General features: G+C 41.6%; 2 protein-coding genes across 6 annotated transcripts in view; both read left to right on the forward strand.

The window, feature by feature from the left end:
• PSD3 (pleckstrin and Sec7 domain containing 3) overlaps positions 1-21850 on the forward strand; it is a 453546-nt gene that overhangs the window by 72728 nt on the left and 358968 nt on the right. For all 5 annotated transcript variants that reach the window (XM_087418635.1, XM_087418634.1, XM_087418636.1 and 2 more), the window contains exon 2: positions 9464-9572. In XM_087418635.1, coding sequence (XP_087274761.1) covers positions 9464-9572 — 109 coding nt within the window. The remainder of the gene's footprint in view (positions 1-9463; positions 9573-21850) is intronic.
• LOC101397886 (lutropin subunit beta) lies at positions 14743-16134 on the forward strand. The gene is given in 2 exon segments (XM_014795915.2): positions 14743-15566; positions 15569-16134. Coding segments are annotated over 2 exon segments (516 nt in total). The 5' UTR covers positions 14743-15524; the 3' UTR covers positions 16043-16134.

Genomic DNA, 21850 nt, shown 5'->3' on the forward strand with positions numbered 1-21850 from the left:
AATTTTCTTTAGATTCTCTCTTTGAAGCTCTCCAACACTGTAGTTACTTGGTGCCTTAGTGAAGGAGCTGTGAGGAAAACTTGATCCCTGTGTCTCACCTTTATTTTACCAGAGGCTTTGTTGCAAATGAATGTTTATCATCCTGGTGTCCTAGCCTCTAACTTTCTGCATCACGCTCCAAAAAAAATAAAGCCTCTGTCACCATTTGTAATAAGTCATAATGTAGTGTGAGTTCAGAGTCTTGCCCAGGGTAGGCACAGTTCCTAAAAGGGGGATATAATCTTCCCAGTTGCCCAAAAAACAACTAAAATGGGTCCAGGGTGCAGATTATCAAGGCAAGAGTCCTTTGAGTCCGCTTGCTCCCATATCCTTTCCTGACTTGACCTGTGGGTCAGTGGAGGGCAGCGCGTTGCCTGTGTCTCCGCTCTGCAGTCCCCTGCCATCCTCCGTTAGGCTGGCTTCCCTGCTGCACGCCTGGAGGAGCACAGAACCGCCCCTGCCCCGTCCCAGGGAGTGTGCTTTCAGGGGCTGGGCTGGTGGGAGAATTAGAGTGGACCTTCAGGAGCTTTTAAGAAGGGCCATGAGTTCAGCTCTAGTCTCTGCTCCCCCAGCCAGAAACAGGCTGGCAGCAGGGCGCGAGAGTGACAGGGAGGGGCGGAGCGCTCCTTTTTGCGGCTGTCTTCTCCTTAGCCTGTGTCCCTTTCCTGCTTTGTCCTTTGGTTTTGATGCCGTTCCTAACCTTCAAGAGTCAAAGATGTGGCCTTTCTCTTACCCCATTCGTCTCCTGGCTGTTTTGGCCTCTCCCTATTCTTGAGAGGCTGTCTATCCCAGTGGTACTTGGTGCTGTTCCTGGTTTTGGAATACCTATCCAATTAGCCTGTCAAGGGAGTAGGGGCTGGGGGTAGGGAAATTGTAAATTACGTGGGCCATCCCCTTCTTCTCAAACACAGGGGTTTTTCCACTTGTTTATGTGCAGGCATATGTCAGTTATATTTTTAAAGGGAAAAATGCTGCACGCGGTGTGATCTGAATCTCTCTCTTCATGGCCAGGTAAACTGTAGGAATGGATGGTTTTGTTTGTTTTTCAATACAAATTTCTTAATTATAGTGAAAGAGCCGAGTATATTTGGATGAACTGCAATAACAAGAGTCTCAGTGGAATAATAATTACTCGTTAATTCTTGTGATTATTTCATTAACAACTCATTTGCACTTGGAAGCAGCATAAGTATACTTATGGAAAAAATATGTGTGTGAACTTATGGTCTTTTTATTAGACAGAAATAAATACAGATTAAAAAGTGTGCATTTGTGTATATATTTCTCTGTGTTGGTTTCCTATGGCTGCTGTGACAAAGTACCACAAACTTGATGGCTTAAAACAACAGAAATTTATTTTCTTACAGTTTTAGAGGCCTGAAGTCTGAAATGAGTTTTAGGGGCTAAAATCAAGGTGCCAGCAAGCAGTGGTTCCTCTGGAGACTCTAAGGAGAATGTTTCCTTGCCATTTCCAGCCTCCAGAATGGCATTCCTTGCGTTCCTTGGCTTTTGGCCCCTTCCTCCATTTGAAAGCATAGCATCTTTTCTCTTGTTCTGCTTTCCCCTAACTTTCTTCTTTTCTGTCTCAAATCTTGGCCCCCTTGGGTAGTCCAGAGTAGTCTCCTTATATCAAGAAACTTAATCACATCTTTGAAGGCTTTGCCATTATAAGGCAACATTCACAGGTTCCAGGGATTAGGATGTGGACTTCTTGTGGGGTGTCCTTATTCAACCTACTGCAGTGTGTGTGTGTGTGTGTGTGTGTGTGTGTGTGTGTCTGTCTGTGTGTACGTGTGCTTGTGCATGTCTGTTTAAAATTTCCTAGCTCTATTCCCGGAGCTGGTCTACAAGCAGGTACACCCCAATAGCAATGAGCACACCCATCTACCCATGTCCAGTTCTTGTATCTAAATACTAAATAATAATCTTCACTGAAAGGGACTAGGTTTTTGTGTTTTTTTTTTTTTAAAGAATTGACTGATTCTAGGGGGAAGCCTGGAACATCCCATTGTACCAGAAAGCAAAGAAGTGCTCAGAGAATAATGGGGACATGTCAAAAAGATGCAGAAGCCAGATAGAAAGAGCTTCCACTGGCCAAAACCAGGCAATTTGAGCAATTTGAAATAAATAATGAAAGTAGTGGATTACAACTCATTGAATAAAATATAAATTCAGTCCATACCGATAAAAATAAATTAATTTATAAGTTGAAAGTTTGATGAGGAATGGGATATTTACCTACTTTCTCACTATCTTTCCACAGCATACTAATTAATTACAAAGAGAAAAAGTTTAAGTTGACAGTGGAGAAGCCTGGCAGATCAAAGTGAATACATGTGACAAGTAGTGGGACAAGTTGAAATTGTGCCACTAGATATGATGCAAAGAGGAGGACAGCATGACTTCTGTGATATTGCTGTCAGAGATGCATAATCTGAATTTAATCATGAGGAAATGTAAAGACCCAAATTGAAGACCATCTACAAAATAACTGGCCTATAATTTTCAAAAAATGTCATAGTCATGAAAATTAAGGAATATAATGTAATATAATAGTGGGGTCCAAATAGCCAATTGGAAGTTCTAAGCTTCACTATAGGAGGATCTGGTTAGGCCATTTCTTAGTGTACCCCTGATTTAATTATTTAGGTATTTCTTTTTGGGCTGGTTGCTTTCTGCAGAGAAAACTCTTCAGATCTCCTGCCTGCAGGGTAAAGTCTAGGGTGCCAGCATTCCACAGGCTGAGTGGGAGAGAAATCTAAGCATGTTAACATCCAGCAAACAAATCCCCATTTCCACTGTGGTATCCTTGTATCAATTGTGCCTGGTGTCCCCCAGGCCAGAGATGTTCTTTGAAAAATCTCTCCAGTGAATAAAGCTCCATTCTTTTGCCTGGGTGGGGGAGGGACAGTTGCCCAGTGAAGTGGATAGGGGTCTAGGGATCTAACTGCTTGATAACCATTCCTTCTCACTAGTCCTGCTTGTTTTAGCTGCTCTTCTCCCCACCATTCCCCTTCCTGGGGCTTTGAGTCTTCTGTGGTGTGACTTGGATTGGTTCTGTTCCCTTTTAACAGGACTTAAGTTACCCGTCATCCTAAACAACTTTTGCTCGTAACTCTTTTGGCCTCTTAACTCTTTGGAATCAAGTGTCAGTTCTGAGTGAGTTAAGAAATATTTTTATAATCTTTAATTTAGCTTTTAATCTTCTCTGTCCTAAAACATTTTATAATACTCAACTTCGACTGACTAGGAGGCTCTCACATCCTCTGAATATCAAGTGAAATTGAAATGATAAGGAGATGAAGGAGCATGCCACCCTCCTCAAACTCTGCTCTCAACCCCTGTCTCCACCCTCCTTCCTCTGGCCCCATCCTTCCCCTTCCAAGTCAATTGAAAATTACTTTTACTTCTAAAATTTGCTTGCAGCTTTCTGCTTTCTCCTCTTGATTTTTGTAGCTAGATAATTAAAAGAATTATTTTATGTAAGAATTGTTTCTCTTGTGTCTAAAATCCGTAATTATAATCAGTAGCATCTTGATAGCATCTTGAGACTTGGATAGTGTAAGTGAAAGTTCTTTGTAAATTTGGAAAGCCATGTAAAATGTGAGGTTGAGATTTGATTTATCCCGTCCATTTCATGGTAGACTTGCATCTTAAATGCAGGGCATGTTTGGGTGATCATGTCATTGTAATTTTATCACAAGAAGATTTGTGTTTTTCCTTCTTTATGAAATATCTGTGAAGATGGTTCAGAAGTGTGAAGAATCTTTTCGTTTCAGAATTAGGAGGGACCTTAGAGATAAACTAACACTCTTTTTGTGTGTGTGTGAGGAAGATCAGCCCTGGGCTAACATCTGCCAATCCTCCTTTTTTTTTTTTTTTTTTGCTGAGGAAGACTGGCCCTGGGCTAACATCCATGCCCATCTTCCCCCACTTTATATCGGACGCCGCCACAGCGTCGCTTGACAAGCGATGCGTTGGTGCGCGCCCAGGATCTGAACCAGCGAACTTAACCACTTGCGCCACTGGGCCAGCCCCAAAATTAACTCTTTATCAATAGGGAAGCAGAAGTCCAAAGACTACGTGTTAGTGTTGATTCAGTGGAAGTCTCAGCTGGGATTTTAGTCTGTATCATCTGACAGTCTAGTTGCTACTGTTCATATCCCGTACTTCCTAATAAGATTTCTGTTTCTAAAATGACTGTGATAAAACAGAAGAATATATTTTACTCAATGAATAATACAGAAGGAAAAAGTAGTGCTGAATTATTTGGGTCTTCCATCAAGTTGATTGTTTCAAATACAATTTTTCAAAGACCTGCAAAAAACATTGTAGAGATGGGTGAAGATTTATAACCCTTGGCATGGGGAGAGGATATATCATTGAGGCTTGTGGGTTTAAGAGTAATTAATGTGAGCCAGCTGTGATGGCCTAGCAGTTAAAGTTTGGCCTGCTCCACTTTGGCAGCCCAGATTCAGTTCCTGGGTGCAGAACCACACCACTCGTCTGTCAGTAGCCATGCTGTGGCGGTGGCTCACATAGAACAACTAGAAGGACTTACAACTAGAATATACAACAATGCACTGGGGCCTTGGGGAGGAAAAGAAAAAAAGAGAGGAAAATTGGTAACAGATGTTAGCTCATGGCAAGTCTTTCCCAGCAAAAAAATAATAATTATTGTAAGCAGAATGAATTTATTTCACCAGGCAAGGCAGGGGAATGTTAATGCTTAGATTTGGGGCTGAATGTTGAGTTTTAGGGTCCCCCACAATTGTCATAATATGGAATACTTTATTAAGGTGGAGCCCTTTCGTGTATTTTAACTTCTGAGTAGAGCTTCCCTTTAAAAAATGTTTCTCTTCTGTGAAATTCTGAATATGGTTTGGACACTGCTTCACTTTCAAGCCTTAGCACAAGTGTGCTCTATGGACCAGCATCAGCATCAGCATCAGCATCGCCTCAAAGCTTTTTAGGCATGCAGTCTCAGGCCCTACCCCAGACCTGCTCAGTCTGTGTTTTAACAAGATTCCCAGGTGATGCATATATACAGTAAAGTATGAAAAACAGTGTTCTAGAGCTGTGGTTCACAAAATTTGGTCCCTGGACCAGCAGCATCAGCATCACCTGCAAAATTGTTAGAAAATGCAAATTATCAGGCCAAACATTCCAGACCCACTGAATCGGAAACTCTGGGTGAACCCCCCAGTATGTGTTTTAACGAGCCCTGTAGGTGATGCTAATTCATGCTAAAGTTTGAGAGCCATTCTAGAGCAATGTGTTTCCAACAGTTTTGATCATGTTTCACTGTGAGAAACACTTTTTACATCGTGATCCAATACACAGTCACACACACACATTCGCGCGCTCGCACGAGACTTAGAAGTTTTATGAAACAATGTTTATCTTACTATGTGCTATCTACTCTGGTATTTTCACTTTTATTCTGTTAAATATATATGTGTGTATAAACTTATTTATATAAAAATCTGGTCGTGACCCACACAACTGATTACACAAGCCACTGGTGGGTCATGAGCAGCAGTTTGAGGCACGATGCTCTTGAGCAGGGTCTTTTCTTTTGTGCATGGCCCCTTTGACAGTCTGGTAAAGCTCTGGATATCTTGTCAGAATAATGCTTTTTAAATACATACAGTAATATACATGGAGCTGCAAAAGTAACCCATTATATTGGTTACCAAAATAATAAAGAAATTTGTAATGTGGTAATATATTTTATTTCTTTATTCATAATAAGATTTAGTGGTGGGTCTAGTAACTACTATCATTTCAAAGTGGGGATGACTATAAATAATATTTCATGATGTCCGCAGTAACTTATATGATGTGAAAATGGTTATGATTTCTATTGGTGACAAAGTTAGAGTTAGTGATAATAATACTGTTGTTTGTAGTGTACATTCGTATTTGAAAAAAATACTAAATTTCAGCTTAAGATAAGTGAAAATAAAGATGTAATTTTTTCCCCCATCTAACTTCAGACTTCCAGAATTCTATAGACAGAGCCCCAGGGAACTGGGGTTCAGAACCCTTGCTCAAGAGGAACCTTTCTTTGGAGAGTTGTTCTCGGGCTTTAAGTTGAGACTGTACGCCAAAAAATTATCTTCCTGAAATTTCTTAAAACTACTGCTTCATCGGTGGCAACTTTTCTTATTTTCTAGCACCATAGTAATGGATTTCTTTAGAATTTTCTTTTCTGTTGTTTTACTGAGACCTTGGAGGTCACTTGGAAGCCCAAATCCAAGCTATTGGTAATGTTCCCTCTGTAGTCTCCCTCATCTCAGTACATGCATCCAGTTCCTCAAGCCAGATTTGTGGGAGTCATTCTCGGGGTCATGGGTTCTGTGTTCAGGATTTGAATCTGGGATCCACAATTTACTAGCTGTATAACCTTGGACAAATTACTTACCTGCTCGTTGCCTCCTTTTCTCTACCTATGAGACTGAGATGATAGTAGTGCCTGCCTCATAGGATTGTTCTGAGCATTAAGTGAGGTATCCCATGTATTGCATTAGAACAGTGACTGACCTGGACTAAGTGGTTAGTAAATGTTTTCCATTGTAATTATTCTCCCCCCCCTTTTTTTTTTTTGGTGAGGAAGATTAGCCTTGAGGTAATATCCGATGCCAATCCTCCTCTTTTTGCTGAGGAAGATTGGCCTTGGGCTAACATCCGTGCCCATCTTTCTCTACTTTATTTGGGAGGCTGCCTCAGCATGGCTTGACAAGCGGTCTGCACCTGGGATCTGAACCTGCAAACCCCATGCCACTGGGCCAGCTCCTGTAATTATTCTTGATTTCTCCTTTTCCCTCCTTCCTTAAATTCAGTTTATCAGAAAATTTATATAGATATTCCCTCTGAAATATATTTCAGATGATCTACTTCTGCCTATTTCCATTGCCATCATCCTTCTCTAAGCTTCCATACTCTGTACTTGGGCTTCCAACTGGTGTCTCTGCTTCCTCTTTTTTTTTTTTTTTAATTTTTTGTTTATTGCAGTAACATTGGTTTATAACATTGTAAAAATTTCAGGTGTACATCATTGTACTTCTATTTCTGCATAGATTACTTCATGTTCACCACCAAAATACTAATTACAACCCATCACCACACATATGTACCGAATTATCCCTTTCACCCTCCTCCCTCCCCCCTTCCCCTCTGGTAACCACCAATCCAATCTCTGTCCCTATGTGTTTGTTTATTGTTGTTATTATCTACTACTTAATGAAGGCAATCATACGGTATTTGACCTTCTCCCTCTGACTTATTGAATGTAAGACCTGAAACTATGAAACTTCTAGAAGAAAACATAGGCAGTACGCTCTTCGACATAGGTCTGCTTCCTCTTGACGCACTCTAGTCCATTGTCCCTGTAACACCCATATGATTGCTTGAAAGTGTAAATGAATGATCTTTTTGAAATGTTAATGAATCACTGTATGTTTAAAATTCTTGGGCCAGCCCCGTGGCTTAGCGGTTAAGTGTGCGCGCTCCGCTACTGGCGGCCCGGGTTCGGATCCCGGGCGCGCACCGACGCACCACTTGTCCGGCCATGCTGAGGCCGTGTCCCACATACAGCAACTAGAAGGATGTGCAGCTATGACATACAACTATCTGCTGGGGCTTTGGGGAGAAAAAAAAGGAGGAGGATTGGCAATAGATGTTAGCTCAGAGCCGGTCTTCCTCAGCAAAAAGAGGAGGATTGGCGTGGATGTTAGCTCAGGGCTGATCTTCCTCACAAAAAAAATAAATAAATAAAATAAAATTCTTCACTGGCTTTCCATCAAAGTTTTCCTTGACCTACACACCCTGTGTTTTTGGCCGCCACCTCCTCGTCAACGTTACTTCCTGCCTGGGCTGTTCTCCCGCTCAGTGTCTAAACTTGCCCCTTTACTCACTATCCTGTGGTCACATTGGCCTTCTCTCTGTTATTGAATAGCCTAGCCCTTTCATATTTTAATGCCGTGAAAATATGACCCTCCCTCTGCTTAGATGGAGGTTTCTGTCCTTCCCCAGCTTCTCATTCTTCTTGTCACTGCAGGTATTAGTGCCTCAGAAAGCCTTCCCTAACCACTCTACCTAAATTAGGGCACCAAGTTCCTCTTTTACCAGTGTGAAGCTCCCTAAACACATCAAAAAATTAATATTTCCTTCTACTGGGGAAAAGGATAATTAACAACCTGTGATTATCAAGCACATAACTCCAAGATAAGTGTGCACCTTTTCCAAAAAGATAAATTTTATACATTATGAACATTAAATGATTGTAATGCTATTTTAAGAAATTGCTATCTCAAAATTGTGCAAGCTAGCTCTTTTGATATTGGTATTAGAAAACAAAGAGAGGCCTGCCCACTGAACCTATCTGCAGGGGGGTGATGGAGTTACCCATAACCCAGTCATGGGCCTTTCACTACTGTCAATCATTTCTGCTCCAAAGGACATAATAGAAGTCATAAAATTTCCCTCTTTGAAGTAGTTGCCAGGTTGCTGATAAAACCCTCATGTTCCTCTCTCCTAAGATGAATGGTTAGTTGCTGCTCAGACATGAGAAAAGATGTTTCATAATTAGAAGGTGAAAACTAGTGTGGGTAATGTCTGGATCCTGGTTAATATTGGAGTTCAGAGTAAAGAGGCAGAAGAATGACTTCCTGATTGGACTAGGTCAAATTTCTTTGTGTTTTGAAATTTCTACCTTGTTACTTATTTTTAATTAATCCCAGGCCAGAGAATTGCCTAAAGCACCCAGGAAGAAGGTCATAGAATTCAGACTCATGATGTGAACCACTTTCACAGTCACCTTTGTGGTTTTTCTCTCAAATAACGGACTTTTAGGAATTCCAAAGGACATTGGGGCAGATGCTCAAATTTAGGACAATTAGTATAAATGGGATGTCTGACACTTCTCTTCTATGCCCTGTTTGGTTGAATGGTGTTCCTGATTATATAGAAATGTGGTCTCTTTTGGGTGAAGACCACTTTTTGTTGGCATACTTTAGCAGAACCCACACACAAAAGTATTCCTGCTATGGGCTGTGGGTAATGATAATCATTTGGAAAATGATCCATCTAAAAATAAAATACAGCTTTCTAGTTGCAGAAAAGTAACAAACAATTTAAAAAAATTCCACCATAATTCTGCCCCCAGTCAAGCCAAACTTTTCGTATTTTTCCTGTACCCCTATAGATGTTCATATCTTTATCTTTTTTATATAATTGTAATCTTGCAGCAATCACCTTGTATTCTGATTTTTGTCATGTTATCTTTATCATGTTTCATTTTTAATGGCTGTATAGCATTCTTTCAAGTAGATATGTCATAATTGCTTAACCATTCTCTTGTTGGTTGGTTTGCTTTATGTTGTATTTTTAATGATGTCTTTGTTTTGTTCTAATTTTGCAGGCAGAGACATTTCTTTGGGTTAACAGTGCATCAGCACATTCCCAGAGTGTTGCCAAGGCCAAATATGAATTTTTATTTGGCAGATCTGAAGAGAAAACTCCAGATACTAGTAAGTGTTTCCCTACCCTCCTCCTTCAGGTAACAGATAGGAAGCGCTACTGAAATTTCAAATCTCAGAAGCTGGGAATTCTTCAAACCAAGAACCGACGTGAAATTACCTAGAACAGGCTAGAAGAATCACGTCCTTTATTGCTGAATTCTCCATCTTAGGAAGATTGTTTTGATGAATAAAGTGAACAGGTTTTACGGGGGTAGGAAGGCAGCGATGCAGGTGGAGAAAACGTACTCAGCCTTGTCTGGGGAGTTAGACTGGAGGGGCTGTTGCATGTGGTGAAGAGCCTGGGCCCTGGAGCTAGACTTGCTGAGTTTGGATTCTGGCCTTGTAACTTATGAGATGTGTGACCTCTAGTAACTATCTCATCTCTTTGTGCCTCAGTTTTCTCATCTGTAAAATAGGATTATAGTGATACATACCTCAGAATTCTTTTGAAGATTAGGTTAATTGACATATGCAGAGATCTCAGAACCACACTTGGCAAGTAATAAGTGCTATAAAAGTGTTTGCTGCTCTTATTATTTATCGTAAGCATCATCATCATATTCCTGACCTTTGAAGTTGACATGTAGAAGTGCAGTCCTGACTCTCCTCAACTCTGTCACTGTCTGACACTGATCTCTGTTTTGGGTAGACAAGAAATCTGATCTAATTTAGTGTTTATTCAGTTGAAAAGGTCAAATAATAACTATACATTTTTTTTTTGGTTGGGAAGATTGTCCCTGAGTTAACATCTGTGCCAGTCTTCCTCTATTTCTTTGTATGTGGGACACTGCCACAGCATGGGTTGATGAGTGGTGTGTAGGTGTGCACCTGGGATCTGAACCCCTGAACGCCGGGCCACCGAAGCAGAGCACGTGAATTTAACCACTATGCCACCGGGCCGGCCCCATAACTATACATTTTTGAGTTATATGTTAGATGGGATTATATAATGGATCTTGTAATATATGAGAATAGTAAGAATGCAATGCATATGCAGCCATTTAATAATTCCTTTTACCTTAATGAATATTTATTAGATATTTCAATAGTTGGGGACTCTTAATGAAGTATAAAACAGCTAAATTATTTTTAAAAAAATCATTCTGCTTTTATCACAGTGTCCCAATTTGCTATTTTTCATGTAGCATAAATACCTAACTATTCTGGACTTGAGGTTTGGGGTACTTAATCTATCCACTATTTCTCAGGTGGGGAATACTGATTGTAGTCACCCCAAGACTGTTTAAAACTCCCTCTTAGCATACCCTTACCTTTGAATGCCGCATTGTGGTTTTGTGCTGATTAAGCTTTTTTTTGACTTTGATGAATCATCATTTTTACTTCACAATGTAGCGACAATATCAGATGTCTGCCTAGTCCTCTGACTTATTGGTGTGTGAGTTTGGGTCTTCCTTACTCATAAGTTTTGAGTAGTTTTTTTTGTGTACCTGAGGTAAATCAAAAACATTTGAAGCCTTCGGTTCCTTATTTGCCTTGGTAAAAATGGTTGGTGCTGTTTCTAGTATGATGTTATTCTGCAGTTGTCAAAGTGTACATGCATTTATTGAACAGATACACTCAGTGAGCACTTACAGTGTGCTAGTCCCCTGTGCTGGGCACTGTGAGGGTGCAGAGGAGGAGAGGACATGGTTCTGTCCCTTCAGGAGCTTATTCTTTGGTCAGTGAGGAGCATGTCTCTGAGTGACTGTGGGGAGGGAATGAGTGCTTTCAGCTGAGCTGGGGATGATTTCATGGAGGAGGTGGAAGTTGAACTTAGTCTTAAAGAATGACTAGTATTCTGATTAACAGAGTTTGGGGGAGGGCATTTTAGATTGAGGGAATGGTATGAGAAGGGTGTGGTAGCAGAAAAGATAAATTGTTTGAGGAACAGGGAGGAGACTAGCCTGGTTGGTTTGCAAAAGCATACTGGTGAGAGATAAGTTTAGAAAGATAACCATTTAGAAAGGGGCAAAATCATGTAAGGCCTTCTAAGGCAGTGTAAAGAGTTTGCATTTTATCCAGGTACTCAGCAGAAAGGAATTGACAAGTACTGTTTTAGATAAATCAAGACAGATTGATCTGGAAATTGGAACAGGGCAGCAGAAGCTATTACGTACTGTAAGAGGATTGTAAGATGCAAGTTTAAATTGACTTTTGGAAAGTTTCTGTATCTTCACAAAGAAATGATGGCACATTTTTATCATTTCAATAATGCTCTTGAAGTTTCTTATATAGATCATTCATCTGTCATCAAAACACTGCCTGAACTCAGAACCACAGGGAAAGATAGTAGAATAGGGCAGTGTTTCTGTTCGAATTTGATCAACAGACGTGCCTCTTCCCACATAGGTTTTTTTTTTGAAAATTGGATTAAATAAGTGACTTAAACTGTCTAAGTGCTCCGGAAACAGCCTGCTGGAGAAATGGAAATGCTAACAGTGACTTTTGAATGCATCCCCAGTAGTACTCAGGCGGCATCACCTGAGGTATACTAGCCTAGTAATGATCCAGCCAGATCAGGTGAGGTCGGTTGGTTCATGATCCTCAGTTAGGCCCAAGGGAAGTGTGGCTGCTATGGGGAGAGAAGACTTAGACTTTGCCACTGAGTGGAGACTTACCTTGGGTTGCAGGTGGGAGGTTCTAGAGAAGACAATTCGAGATTATTTGTAAGCTGTTGCTTATTGCAGGGATTTTGAATCAGTGACAAGAGCCTAGGGGGTTGGATGGGGTATGGGAGAACATGTGAACGGTGGGAAGAATCCCTTGGCTGTGAATTAAGATCTGGATTCTCATTATCTTTTCATCTCTATGGTGAAAGGAAAGAGGTGACCATGCTTCTCTGGTTTCTCTGTTCCCTGCTGCTTTCTGGGAGCTGTCAGAGCTTTCAGGAGCTTTTCAAGGGCTAGAGCTGTAGTTGGTAATTGTTGAGAAGCTCTGAGCTATGTGTGACATCACTTGTGCTGTGACTTCATGAGGAGGCAGTGAATCACCAGAGGCAGGTTCCCCTCTTCTATTTCAATCAGCTGTTGGAATATTTGTGGAGCTGCATTGAACTTCAAAGAGATAACCAAGAGGTACCATAGGAGCCTCACCTGGGGCTAGACAGAAGGCCTGTACTCAGTGGGTTGGGGGACAGTGCCTCCCAGACTTCCCACTCACCACGTCTTTCCTCTCTAGGTTGCTGCACTTAGGTGACCAGCATGGCTTTTCTAAACTTGTCAGATAAAGTACCTTTAACAGGAGGTGGCTTCATTTTTGGAAAGTGCATCTTTGAAGTGTTCCTAAAGCAGTTTCAGATGGCCAAGGTCCGTCAGTCTCTCTCTTTTGGTCAAAATTCAGAAGGAAGAAATGCTTGAGAAAGTCTTTGATGAAGAGTAAGACTCTGTTCCTCAACTTATCTGGAGGACAAGTGACTTATGGAAGTGAAAGGGCCTATGACATGCTATGAGAAGGGGAATCAACTTCTTATGTTAACTCTTGGAGGTTTACAAAATCTCACTCCTATATTCTCTATTGATTTATAAACTTTTAAAGATATGTTGGTGAAGAAATGAGCTTCAGAGATATTAAAGAACTTTCCCAAGGGCACATGTTCAGATGCTTTAGAATCAGGTGGAGACCAGGGAGGAGGTGGGGGGGGAGTGGAGATTGACACACTGGTTTTCCAGAGCGCTGAGAGTGGGGAGAGTCACTCATGTGGAATTGAAGCCCAAGCCTGCAGCACAGACGAATAGAGGTCCATATGTATCTTCACGTGGTATCTAGAAACTGACACAGGACTGGTGTTGGACTGGTGAAACCCCACGAGGTATTGCCAAAGTAAATGCAAAACCACCCTGAGGGACCCTATCACAGTTCAGGACATGGAAGACTCTCATGTTAAGAAATAAATCAGTAATCCCTAAAATGGATGAGCTCACAATAAAATGATATAAACTACAGGGAGTTTATACCATTGTATAATACACCATGGTATGGGAGGGAAAGTCAGCATACACAACAAATAGGGAAATCAAGACCCAAATAACTAGAGGTAATAGAATATTCTGAAACTATAAAATAGGTTTGTTTAAAAGATAAAAGACAAGTATGAAGTAGATACATGCATATTTGAAGAAGGACCAAGTATAACTTAAAGAAAATGAAAAATATAGATAGTGAAATTAAAAAAAATGCTTGGGTTAGGTGCACATTATTGTATTTACATTTGGTGGGGACTGATGAACTTTTTTTTCCCTGCTTATCAAATGTTATCTGTAGAAAAGTGAAAAGAAGGGGAGAAAAAGGGCACCCATAATTTCAAGCAATATGTTCCCATTTTGGTCAAGTTTACTTCTGACTTTTTTCTGTTGTATGTTCCATACCCAAATGTTCACACACGTTTCTTCATTATTCAGTAAATGTATGAGTGATTACTCTGTGCCAGGCATTGTTCTAGGTCTTGGGGATAGAGTATTGAACAAAACTAAAACCCCTGTTTCACAAATTGCTTAACGGAAAGCGTGTTGCCATTCAGAGTCTCCTCCACAGTGCATCATGCTCATTGCCCACACCCGCTTCAGCATTGAGTAATTGTTAGCTTAAACAAAACACTGCACCATATTTGATAGGGAAAAGGGACTGATTAGCTGTTACTCCCCCAGGTGTTGACATTTATTTTTTATTTTAAATACAAATTTTAAGTTTTTATTATCAAAATAATAAACGTGTATAATCTGAAAAACATAACCTTTACCAAAGTCTACATGGCCAAAAGCGAGAGTCACCTTCTTTACTGTTTCCGGTCCCCTCTCCTAGGGGCGCCCTTTGGACACTTTGATCTCTAAACCTCAGGAGCCCTCTCCTCATCCTAAGTGAGGACTCCCCACCACTCTCTCCCCAGTTCTGTTCCCAACGCCAGTGACTTTTGATGATTGCTTTTTTTGTCTATTTTTTCTTTCTCCTCCTACTTTTGTTTTTTATTTTTTTAAGCTTTTATGGTAGTTGCCTTGTAGATAAAATGCATACATCTGTATTTCTTATCTATTTAAAAAGTATCTATAATATGAAAAATGAGGAATTTGGCTCACATAGTCTATCCACCCCCTATACCAAAAGTTGTATTTTTATTTGGTTACATTTATGGTTTTTAAATATTAATATTTGAAACTCTGTTTCTTAAGCCATCTTGGGCGGGGCGGGGCGGGGGAGGGAGGTTGCGTCTGGGTGCAGGCGGACCCCCGCCTCTGAGCATAGAATCCAATATTGAAGCCATGCCCACCCTAAAGAGGTTGGACCCTGGCACAGGAATGGCTTTCAGTCCATGGCAGGGGAGCAGGGGAAGCTTCAGCCCACCTTCATTTGAGGGTCGTCGGAGGGGCGAGCTCCAGCCTCCCCTGGCTGCCTGCAGGATGGGCAGAGCCCCGGCTGCCTATACCCTGCTTCCTGTGCCCCAACACGACCTCTCTAGTACCTGCGGACTCAGTCTGTGAAGTCGCCTTCACCGTGGGTGTCTCCTATTTCTTGGTGCTGAGCCACTCAGGGAGTGGGGGGAGCCGGCGCTCCAGTGAGCCACTCGAGTCTGCACCTCCCTGACCTTGTCTGCCTCTCGCCCCCGGGAAGATTAGTGTCCAGGTTACCCCCATGCCGCCACCCCCAGTGGCCTTGCCGCCCCCACAGCCTGCAGGTATAAGACCAGGTAAACACAGTAGGGGAGGCACTGAGGATGGAGATGCTGCAGGTAAGACTGTAGGGCCCCTGGGCACCTTGCAGCTCCCTCCAGCCCACAGTTGGCATGAGTAGGGAGAGTCTTGTGACCTGGTGAAGGAGGCCTCTTTCTCCACGGTGTGGACAGCCAGCAGGCTTCCTGCCAGGAGGAGGGAAGTGGGTAGGACATGGCCTGAGGGGGCCTTCTGAGGTGTTGCGGTTATCTGGGGTCCCTGGGTGACAGGATGGGGGATCAAAGTGGAGGGGTGGGCCCTGATGGAAGATGTCAGCTGGGTCCCTGAATGTGTGTATGTGGGGGCTGGGAGGGTGAGGGCCCAGGGCAGAGGTCTCAGGCTGGCCCTGAGGCACTGGCCTTGTCCCAGGGGCTGCTGCTGTGGCTGCTGCTGAGCGTGGGCGGGGTGTGGGCGTCCAGGGGGCCACTGCGGCCACTGTGCCGGCCCATCAACGCCACCCTGGCGGCCGAGAACGAGGCCTGCCCCGTCTGCATCACCTTCACCACCAGCATCTGTGCCGGCTACTGCCCCAGCATGGTGCGGGTGCTGCCGGCTGCCCTGCCGCCCGCACCCCAGCCGGTGTGCACCTACCATGAGCTGCGCTTTGCCTCCATCCGGCTCCCGGGCTGCCCGCCTGGTGTGGACCCGATGGTCTCCTTCCCCGTGGCCCTCAGCTGTCGCTGCGGGCCCTGCCGCCTCAGCAGCTCCGACTGCGGGGGTCCCAGGGCCCAGCCCTTGGCCTGTGACCGGCCCCCACTCCCAGGCCTCCTCTTCCTCTAAGGATCCCCCACCCCAACTTCCCAGGCCCACCTCCACTCCTGGAGCCAGCAGACGCTCCTCCCCTCCCCTCCCCTCCCTATAAAGGCACTCCCCTCCCCTCCCAATAAAGGCATCTCGAACCGTAAAAAAAAAAAAAAAAAAAAAGCAGTCATCTCCTGGTGCTCATGTGGCATGAGAGTACGGTGCCTCTCCAGTTCCTCCCGTGTTCCTTCCCGTGCTAAGCCTCCTCCATCCATCTCACTTTACTTTCACAAGGTTTATGGCATTTATACTCTGTTCTGCAACTGTTACAAAAGCTGTTGTGCTTTCACTACAGGTTAACTCTAAAAATTTAAAACCTAGCACCAGCATTTACGGCATGCAGAATCCAAGTAGTGTAGTTGGACCTGAAGTGAAAGAGAAGTAGATCCTATGTCCTAACCTATGCTGCTCAGGATAGTGCAGCTAACCAGAGTAGAGAGAAGAGTGCCGGGAGGGGCAGCAGCTGGTGGTAATTTACTCATTGAGTGTTACGTCTTCACTTTATCGCTAGGTTTAGCTGTAGTATTTGTAGCTGGCAGTTCATTTTCATCTTGAAGACATTCTTCTTAGAACCTTCTGAGAACTTGTTCTAATTTGTGCCAAAAGTTTTGTAGGCCTTTATATAGCTATTCTCTTTAGACTTTAACAAAATTCTTTATTGGATTCTTTATTAGATGTACTGCTTCTTGTATTCCATGCCTCATTCTTGGAATCTTTTTTTTTCTGGAGTATATCCTTTAATAATACTTTCAGAGAGGTTCTGGGATTGGTAAAATTCCTAAAGCTTTGTATGTCTGAAAATGGCTATTTTGTTTTCCTGTGTCATTGCTCATTTCCCTGGAATTGAGGTCTAAGTTCAGCCCATTTCCCTTCAGAACTCTGAAGTTCTGGCTTGACTTTCCACCGGCATCCATTCTGCTGAGGTGCCTGATGCTTGCTCCTTTGTGCGTGATCTGTTCCTTCTCCTTACCCTGGCTTCGACGTGTCGGGAGGCTGGGGTCCTTCACTGTTCTTTCTGCATGGTGCTTGTTGAGCCCTTTCAGTCATGTCTTTCCTCAGCCCTAGAAACTTTGTTCTATTGTTTTTTGCTTATTCTCCCTCCACATTTTTAATGGTTTTTACTTGTGAAATTCCTATTTAGATGGGTATTGTTTCTCCTGGATTAATCTGTGTCTCTTAATTTTTCTCTCCTATTTTAAAATATCACCTTCTTTCCTTTCTAATACAATTTTTATTTTTATAGTTATATTTATAATTTCAAGAGCTCTTTCCCATTCTCTGATCACCCAGTTTTCATTATAGTCTGTTCTTTTATGGATGCGTTATTATCTTGAATCTCTTTAAAGAATTAATTTGAGTTTTTTTCTAAGCTTACCTTCTGTTTCTGGAATTTCTGCTTCATCCAGCGCCAGTTCTGTTTCATTAAATCTTGGAACGTCTCTTGGAAGTCACTGTTTTTCCTCAAATGTCCGTTGGAGTTTGTTTCTCCATTCATACGCATGAATGAACGACTGAGTTCCCAAATATAGATAATGAGAATTTCTCTGTATGTGTGGAGTATGTGCCCAGCAGGTCTGTTCCCTGTGTATGGAGGAGGGCCAAGAAGAATCTTGGTCAGGTGAGCTGAGGTGTGTGGACTGGCATGGGGGCAGGTGAGTGGACTGCCTATTATACCCAGGCTAAGTGCCTTGATGCCAGCAAGCCTCTGGGGGAAGAGGGGGGACGTGGGAGGGGGGCCAACATGGGAAGCTGTTCTCTAGGTAATTCTTCACTTAATCACGGTGACATCTGTTCTGCTTCCCATTCCAGATATGGGCTTTTAGCTTCTCTGTGGCTCTACCATTAGGATAACTGAGGCCTTCTGGGTTAGTTCTGGGTTGTGACTTCTGCTTTGTCTATGGTTATAATCCCATCCCTTTTGGTCTGACAAACTCATTAAAATCTCTGGCTTAATAATGTTCCTCTTTTTCTCAGTACTGTTATGAATTTATTTTATTTTGAAATTTGTTGTTGTCATTTTAGTAGGACTTAGAGAAGGAGAGGTGGCAAGCTTGTGTCCCCGTGTGCCGTAGTGACTCAGAAGCCTGCATAATTCTTTTTCTCCAGTTTTATTGAGATGTAACTGACAGATAACATTGTGTGAGTTTAAGGTATACAATGTGATGATTTTATGTGTGTATATATTCTGAAAATATTACTACATTAAGGTTAGTTAGCACATCCATCATCTCACATAGTTACCTTTTTTTTTGTGATGAGCACATTTCAGATCTATTCTTTTGGCAAATTTCAAGTATGCAATACAGTATTGTTAACTATTGTCACCATACTGTACATTACATCCCCAGAACTTAATCATCTTTTAACTGGAAGTTTATACCTCGTGACCAACATCTCCCCATTTCCCCCACCCCCCAGCCCCTGCTAACCACCATTCTACTCTGTTTCTATGAGTTTGAATTTTTTAGATTCCACGTATAAGTGAGATCATGTGATATTTGTCTTTCTTAGTCTGACTGATCTCACTTAGCATAATGCCCTCAACGTCCATCAATATTGTTGCAAATGGCAGGATTTCCTTCTTTCTCATGGCTGAATTGCATATATACCACATTTTCTTTATCCATTCATCTGTCACTTCAGTTCTTTCCATGTCTTGGCTATTGTAAATATGCTGCAATGAACACGAGGGTTCAGATATTGCTTTGAGAAACTGATTTCATTTCCTTTGGATAGTGAAGGAAGGCTAGGAAGGAAGGATAATGAAGGATAATGAAGCCCAGAAGTAGGGCTGCTTTATACTAGGTTTATTGAGGTCTAACTTACATACCATACAATCAACCCATTTAAAGTATAAAATTCAGAGTTTTTAGGGTGTTCACAGAGTTGTGCATCCATCACCACAACTAACTTTAGAACATTGTCATCACCCCAAAAAGAAAAGACTACACCCACTAGCAGTCACTCTGTATTCCCTCCTCCCTTCAGTAGGCAAGCACTTATTTATTTTTTATCTCTATAGATTTGCTTATTCTGGACATCTCATATAAATGGAATCATACAGTATGTGGTCTTTCGTGTCTGGCTTTTTTCACTTATATTGCTTTCATCCGTGCTGCAGCATGTCTCACTACTTCATTCCATAATAAAGAATTGCAGAATAATATTCCATTATATGGATAGGCCAAATTTTATTTATCTATTCATCATTTGATGGACATTTGGGTTGCTGCCACTTCTTGGCCATTATGAATTCTACTTTTATGAACATTCATCTATAGGTTTTTGTGTGGGTGTATGTTTCATTTATCTTGGGTATGTACCTAGAAGTAGAATTGCTGGATCATTTGGTGATTCTGTGTTAAACATTTTGATGAACTTCCAGACTTTTCCACAGTGGCTGTACCATTTTACATTCCCAGGAGTAGTGTACAAGGGTTCCAATTTCTCACATTGTCGCCAACATTGTTATTATCTTTTTTATTATAACCATCCTAGTGGATGTGAAGTGGTATCTAATTTGGTTTTGTTTTGCATTTGCTTAATGACTAATGATGATGAGCATCTTTTCAAGTGCTTATTGGCTTGTTTATATTTTCTTTGGAGAAATGTCTATTCAGATCCTTTGCTCAGTTTTCTAATTGGTTTATCTCTTTATGATTGAGTTGTAAGAATTTTTATATATTCTGTATACAGGTCCTTTGTCAGACATATTATTTGCAGGTATTTTCTCCCATTATGTGGGTTGTTTGCACTTTGTTTATAGTATCATTTGCAGCACAAAATTTTAAGATTTTTATCAAGTCCAATTTATCTATTTCTTCTTTTGTTGCTTGTGCTTTTGGTGTCATATCTAAGAAACTATAGCCTAATCCAAAGTCAAGAAGATTTACTCCTATATTTTCTTCTAAGTTTTATTGTTTTAACTCTTACATTTAGGTCTGTGATCCATTTTGTGTTAATTTTTGCTTATGGTGTGAGAAAGAAGCTGAATAATTCTTACTGATAGATAGAATGTGTTGGGTAAATGTAGAGCATCTTATTGATTTGGGTGGGTACCTCTCCGTACACACAGAATTCCTGGAGAGCAAGATGCAAAAAAAGTAGCATTGCAGCTTAACCCTACTCATGTTCCTATCCTAATCTTTGCACCTGGCCTCGGGACCCAGGAAAGCTAGGCATCATTGCTTTTTAGGAAAAATGTGAGTTTCTGTAGAAACCACAATTATACAAAGCAAGAAATGACAAATCCACTAACTCTAGGGTCTTCTGTTGAGTTATTTTCTTGTCTCCACCACAGATATGTTATAATTTTATGCCTAATCCTTTTAGTAAATCCTCTATCTTTGACACATTTTATTTAGTTTGCTCCTTTCTTTCCACTTGCTGGCCTCCTTCTCACCCATTATGGAAAGCAGAAAAATGGTTTTACGGTATAATATACAAGTATGTGTTAGACTAGTTTACCATTCCTTGTCCCTTATTAAATTGGCCAGATGTCCTCTTTTATTTTAGTTATTCCACAGACCCTGCTTGATAGGCAGTAGTTTTTAGTGGTCTATTTTGGCTTGGCAAAGTGGGCCAGGAAGTGACTGTAAACTTCCCTTTGGCTGTGGGTTTTGTGTGATGACAAGTCAGTGCTCTGTCTTATCCCACCTTGGCTCACATATCTGCACGCTGAGCTGTATACTGGTAGCCTTGGCTACCTCATTGGAACTGCCTGGTGTTTCATATACTGAGATAGCTAAGGAGTGTTGCAAAATCAATCTGGAGGGCATGTTGAAAAGCTTATTCCTAATGTGTACTCAGTACAGTATTTTAATTTTGCCTAGGAGATCCATTTTTTGGAACCGGTGTTCATTGTATTTTTTTTTTAAAGCAGCTCCTGAAAAGCTGAGGAGCAGGATTTGACTTTTTGAGCATGGGATCAGATCAGCTTTGTAACAGCATTGGAACAGTGCATCTCAGAATAGAGACCTTTTATCTTGAGAAACTTGCGGCACCAAATGTAATTGAGGTCATGTACTTATTAGCCAGTAAGGATTCCTTTTTAAAAATTTTCCTCGTAGTGTGTTTTATAATGGAGAGCTGGTCTTTTCTTGACTTACAGAATTGTTTTGCTGCTGTTAGGATGTTTTAGAGTAAATTTAGATCCTTGAGATGGGTCCTTGAACAAAATTCTTCATTGTCAGGTGTATGACCTGCTTGACAAAGTGTTCCCTTAGCAACGTCTCCCTTCATCGTTCCTTAAATCAACCACCTGATCTTAAGTTTCCTTTTATTTTTAGGTAGGAAGTATCTTTTCCCTTCTATTTTGTAAAGCAAAGGTCACATACTCCCATCTTTCACTCATGTTTTATTTGGCCTAGCCAATGTTTTATTAAAAGATTGAGCTTTTAAAAAATGGGAGATTTCGTGTAGAAATTCAGATGTGAAGCTTTGTTGAAAAGTCTGAGACTGCAGCACTGAGTGGGTGTCATCACTGAATAGCCGCTGGCTCCCTCAGAGCTCAGGTGTTCCCGGTTTGCCAGGCACCACCCTCTTGTGTCGTCTCCTACGTTGCCTGCGTTACATTCTGTTACCTTCTGAAGCTTGTAGGCGTTTGGGCTTACGTGGTCTCTTCTTTTAAGTCATACTAGTATATGACTTTACACTGTTAAATCGTGTTTTTCAATAAGGATTCTTATTATGTCCTGCTTCCAACTCTGATTAGCATCCACAGGTGGATATACCAGGAAGCTACTGCATGGGACTTTTCCAAGGCCTCGAGAGACCCAGCAGTTTTTT

This window comes from Ceratotherium simum, chromosome 28 (assembly GCF_057802395.1).
Source record: "Ceratotherium simum simum isolate JZ-2026a chromosome 28, ASM5780239v1, whole genome shotgun sequence".
In the NCBI taxonomy this organism is placed as follows: Eukaryota; Metazoa; Chordata; class Mammalia; order Perissodactyla; family Rhinocerotidae; genus Ceratotherium; species Ceratotherium simum.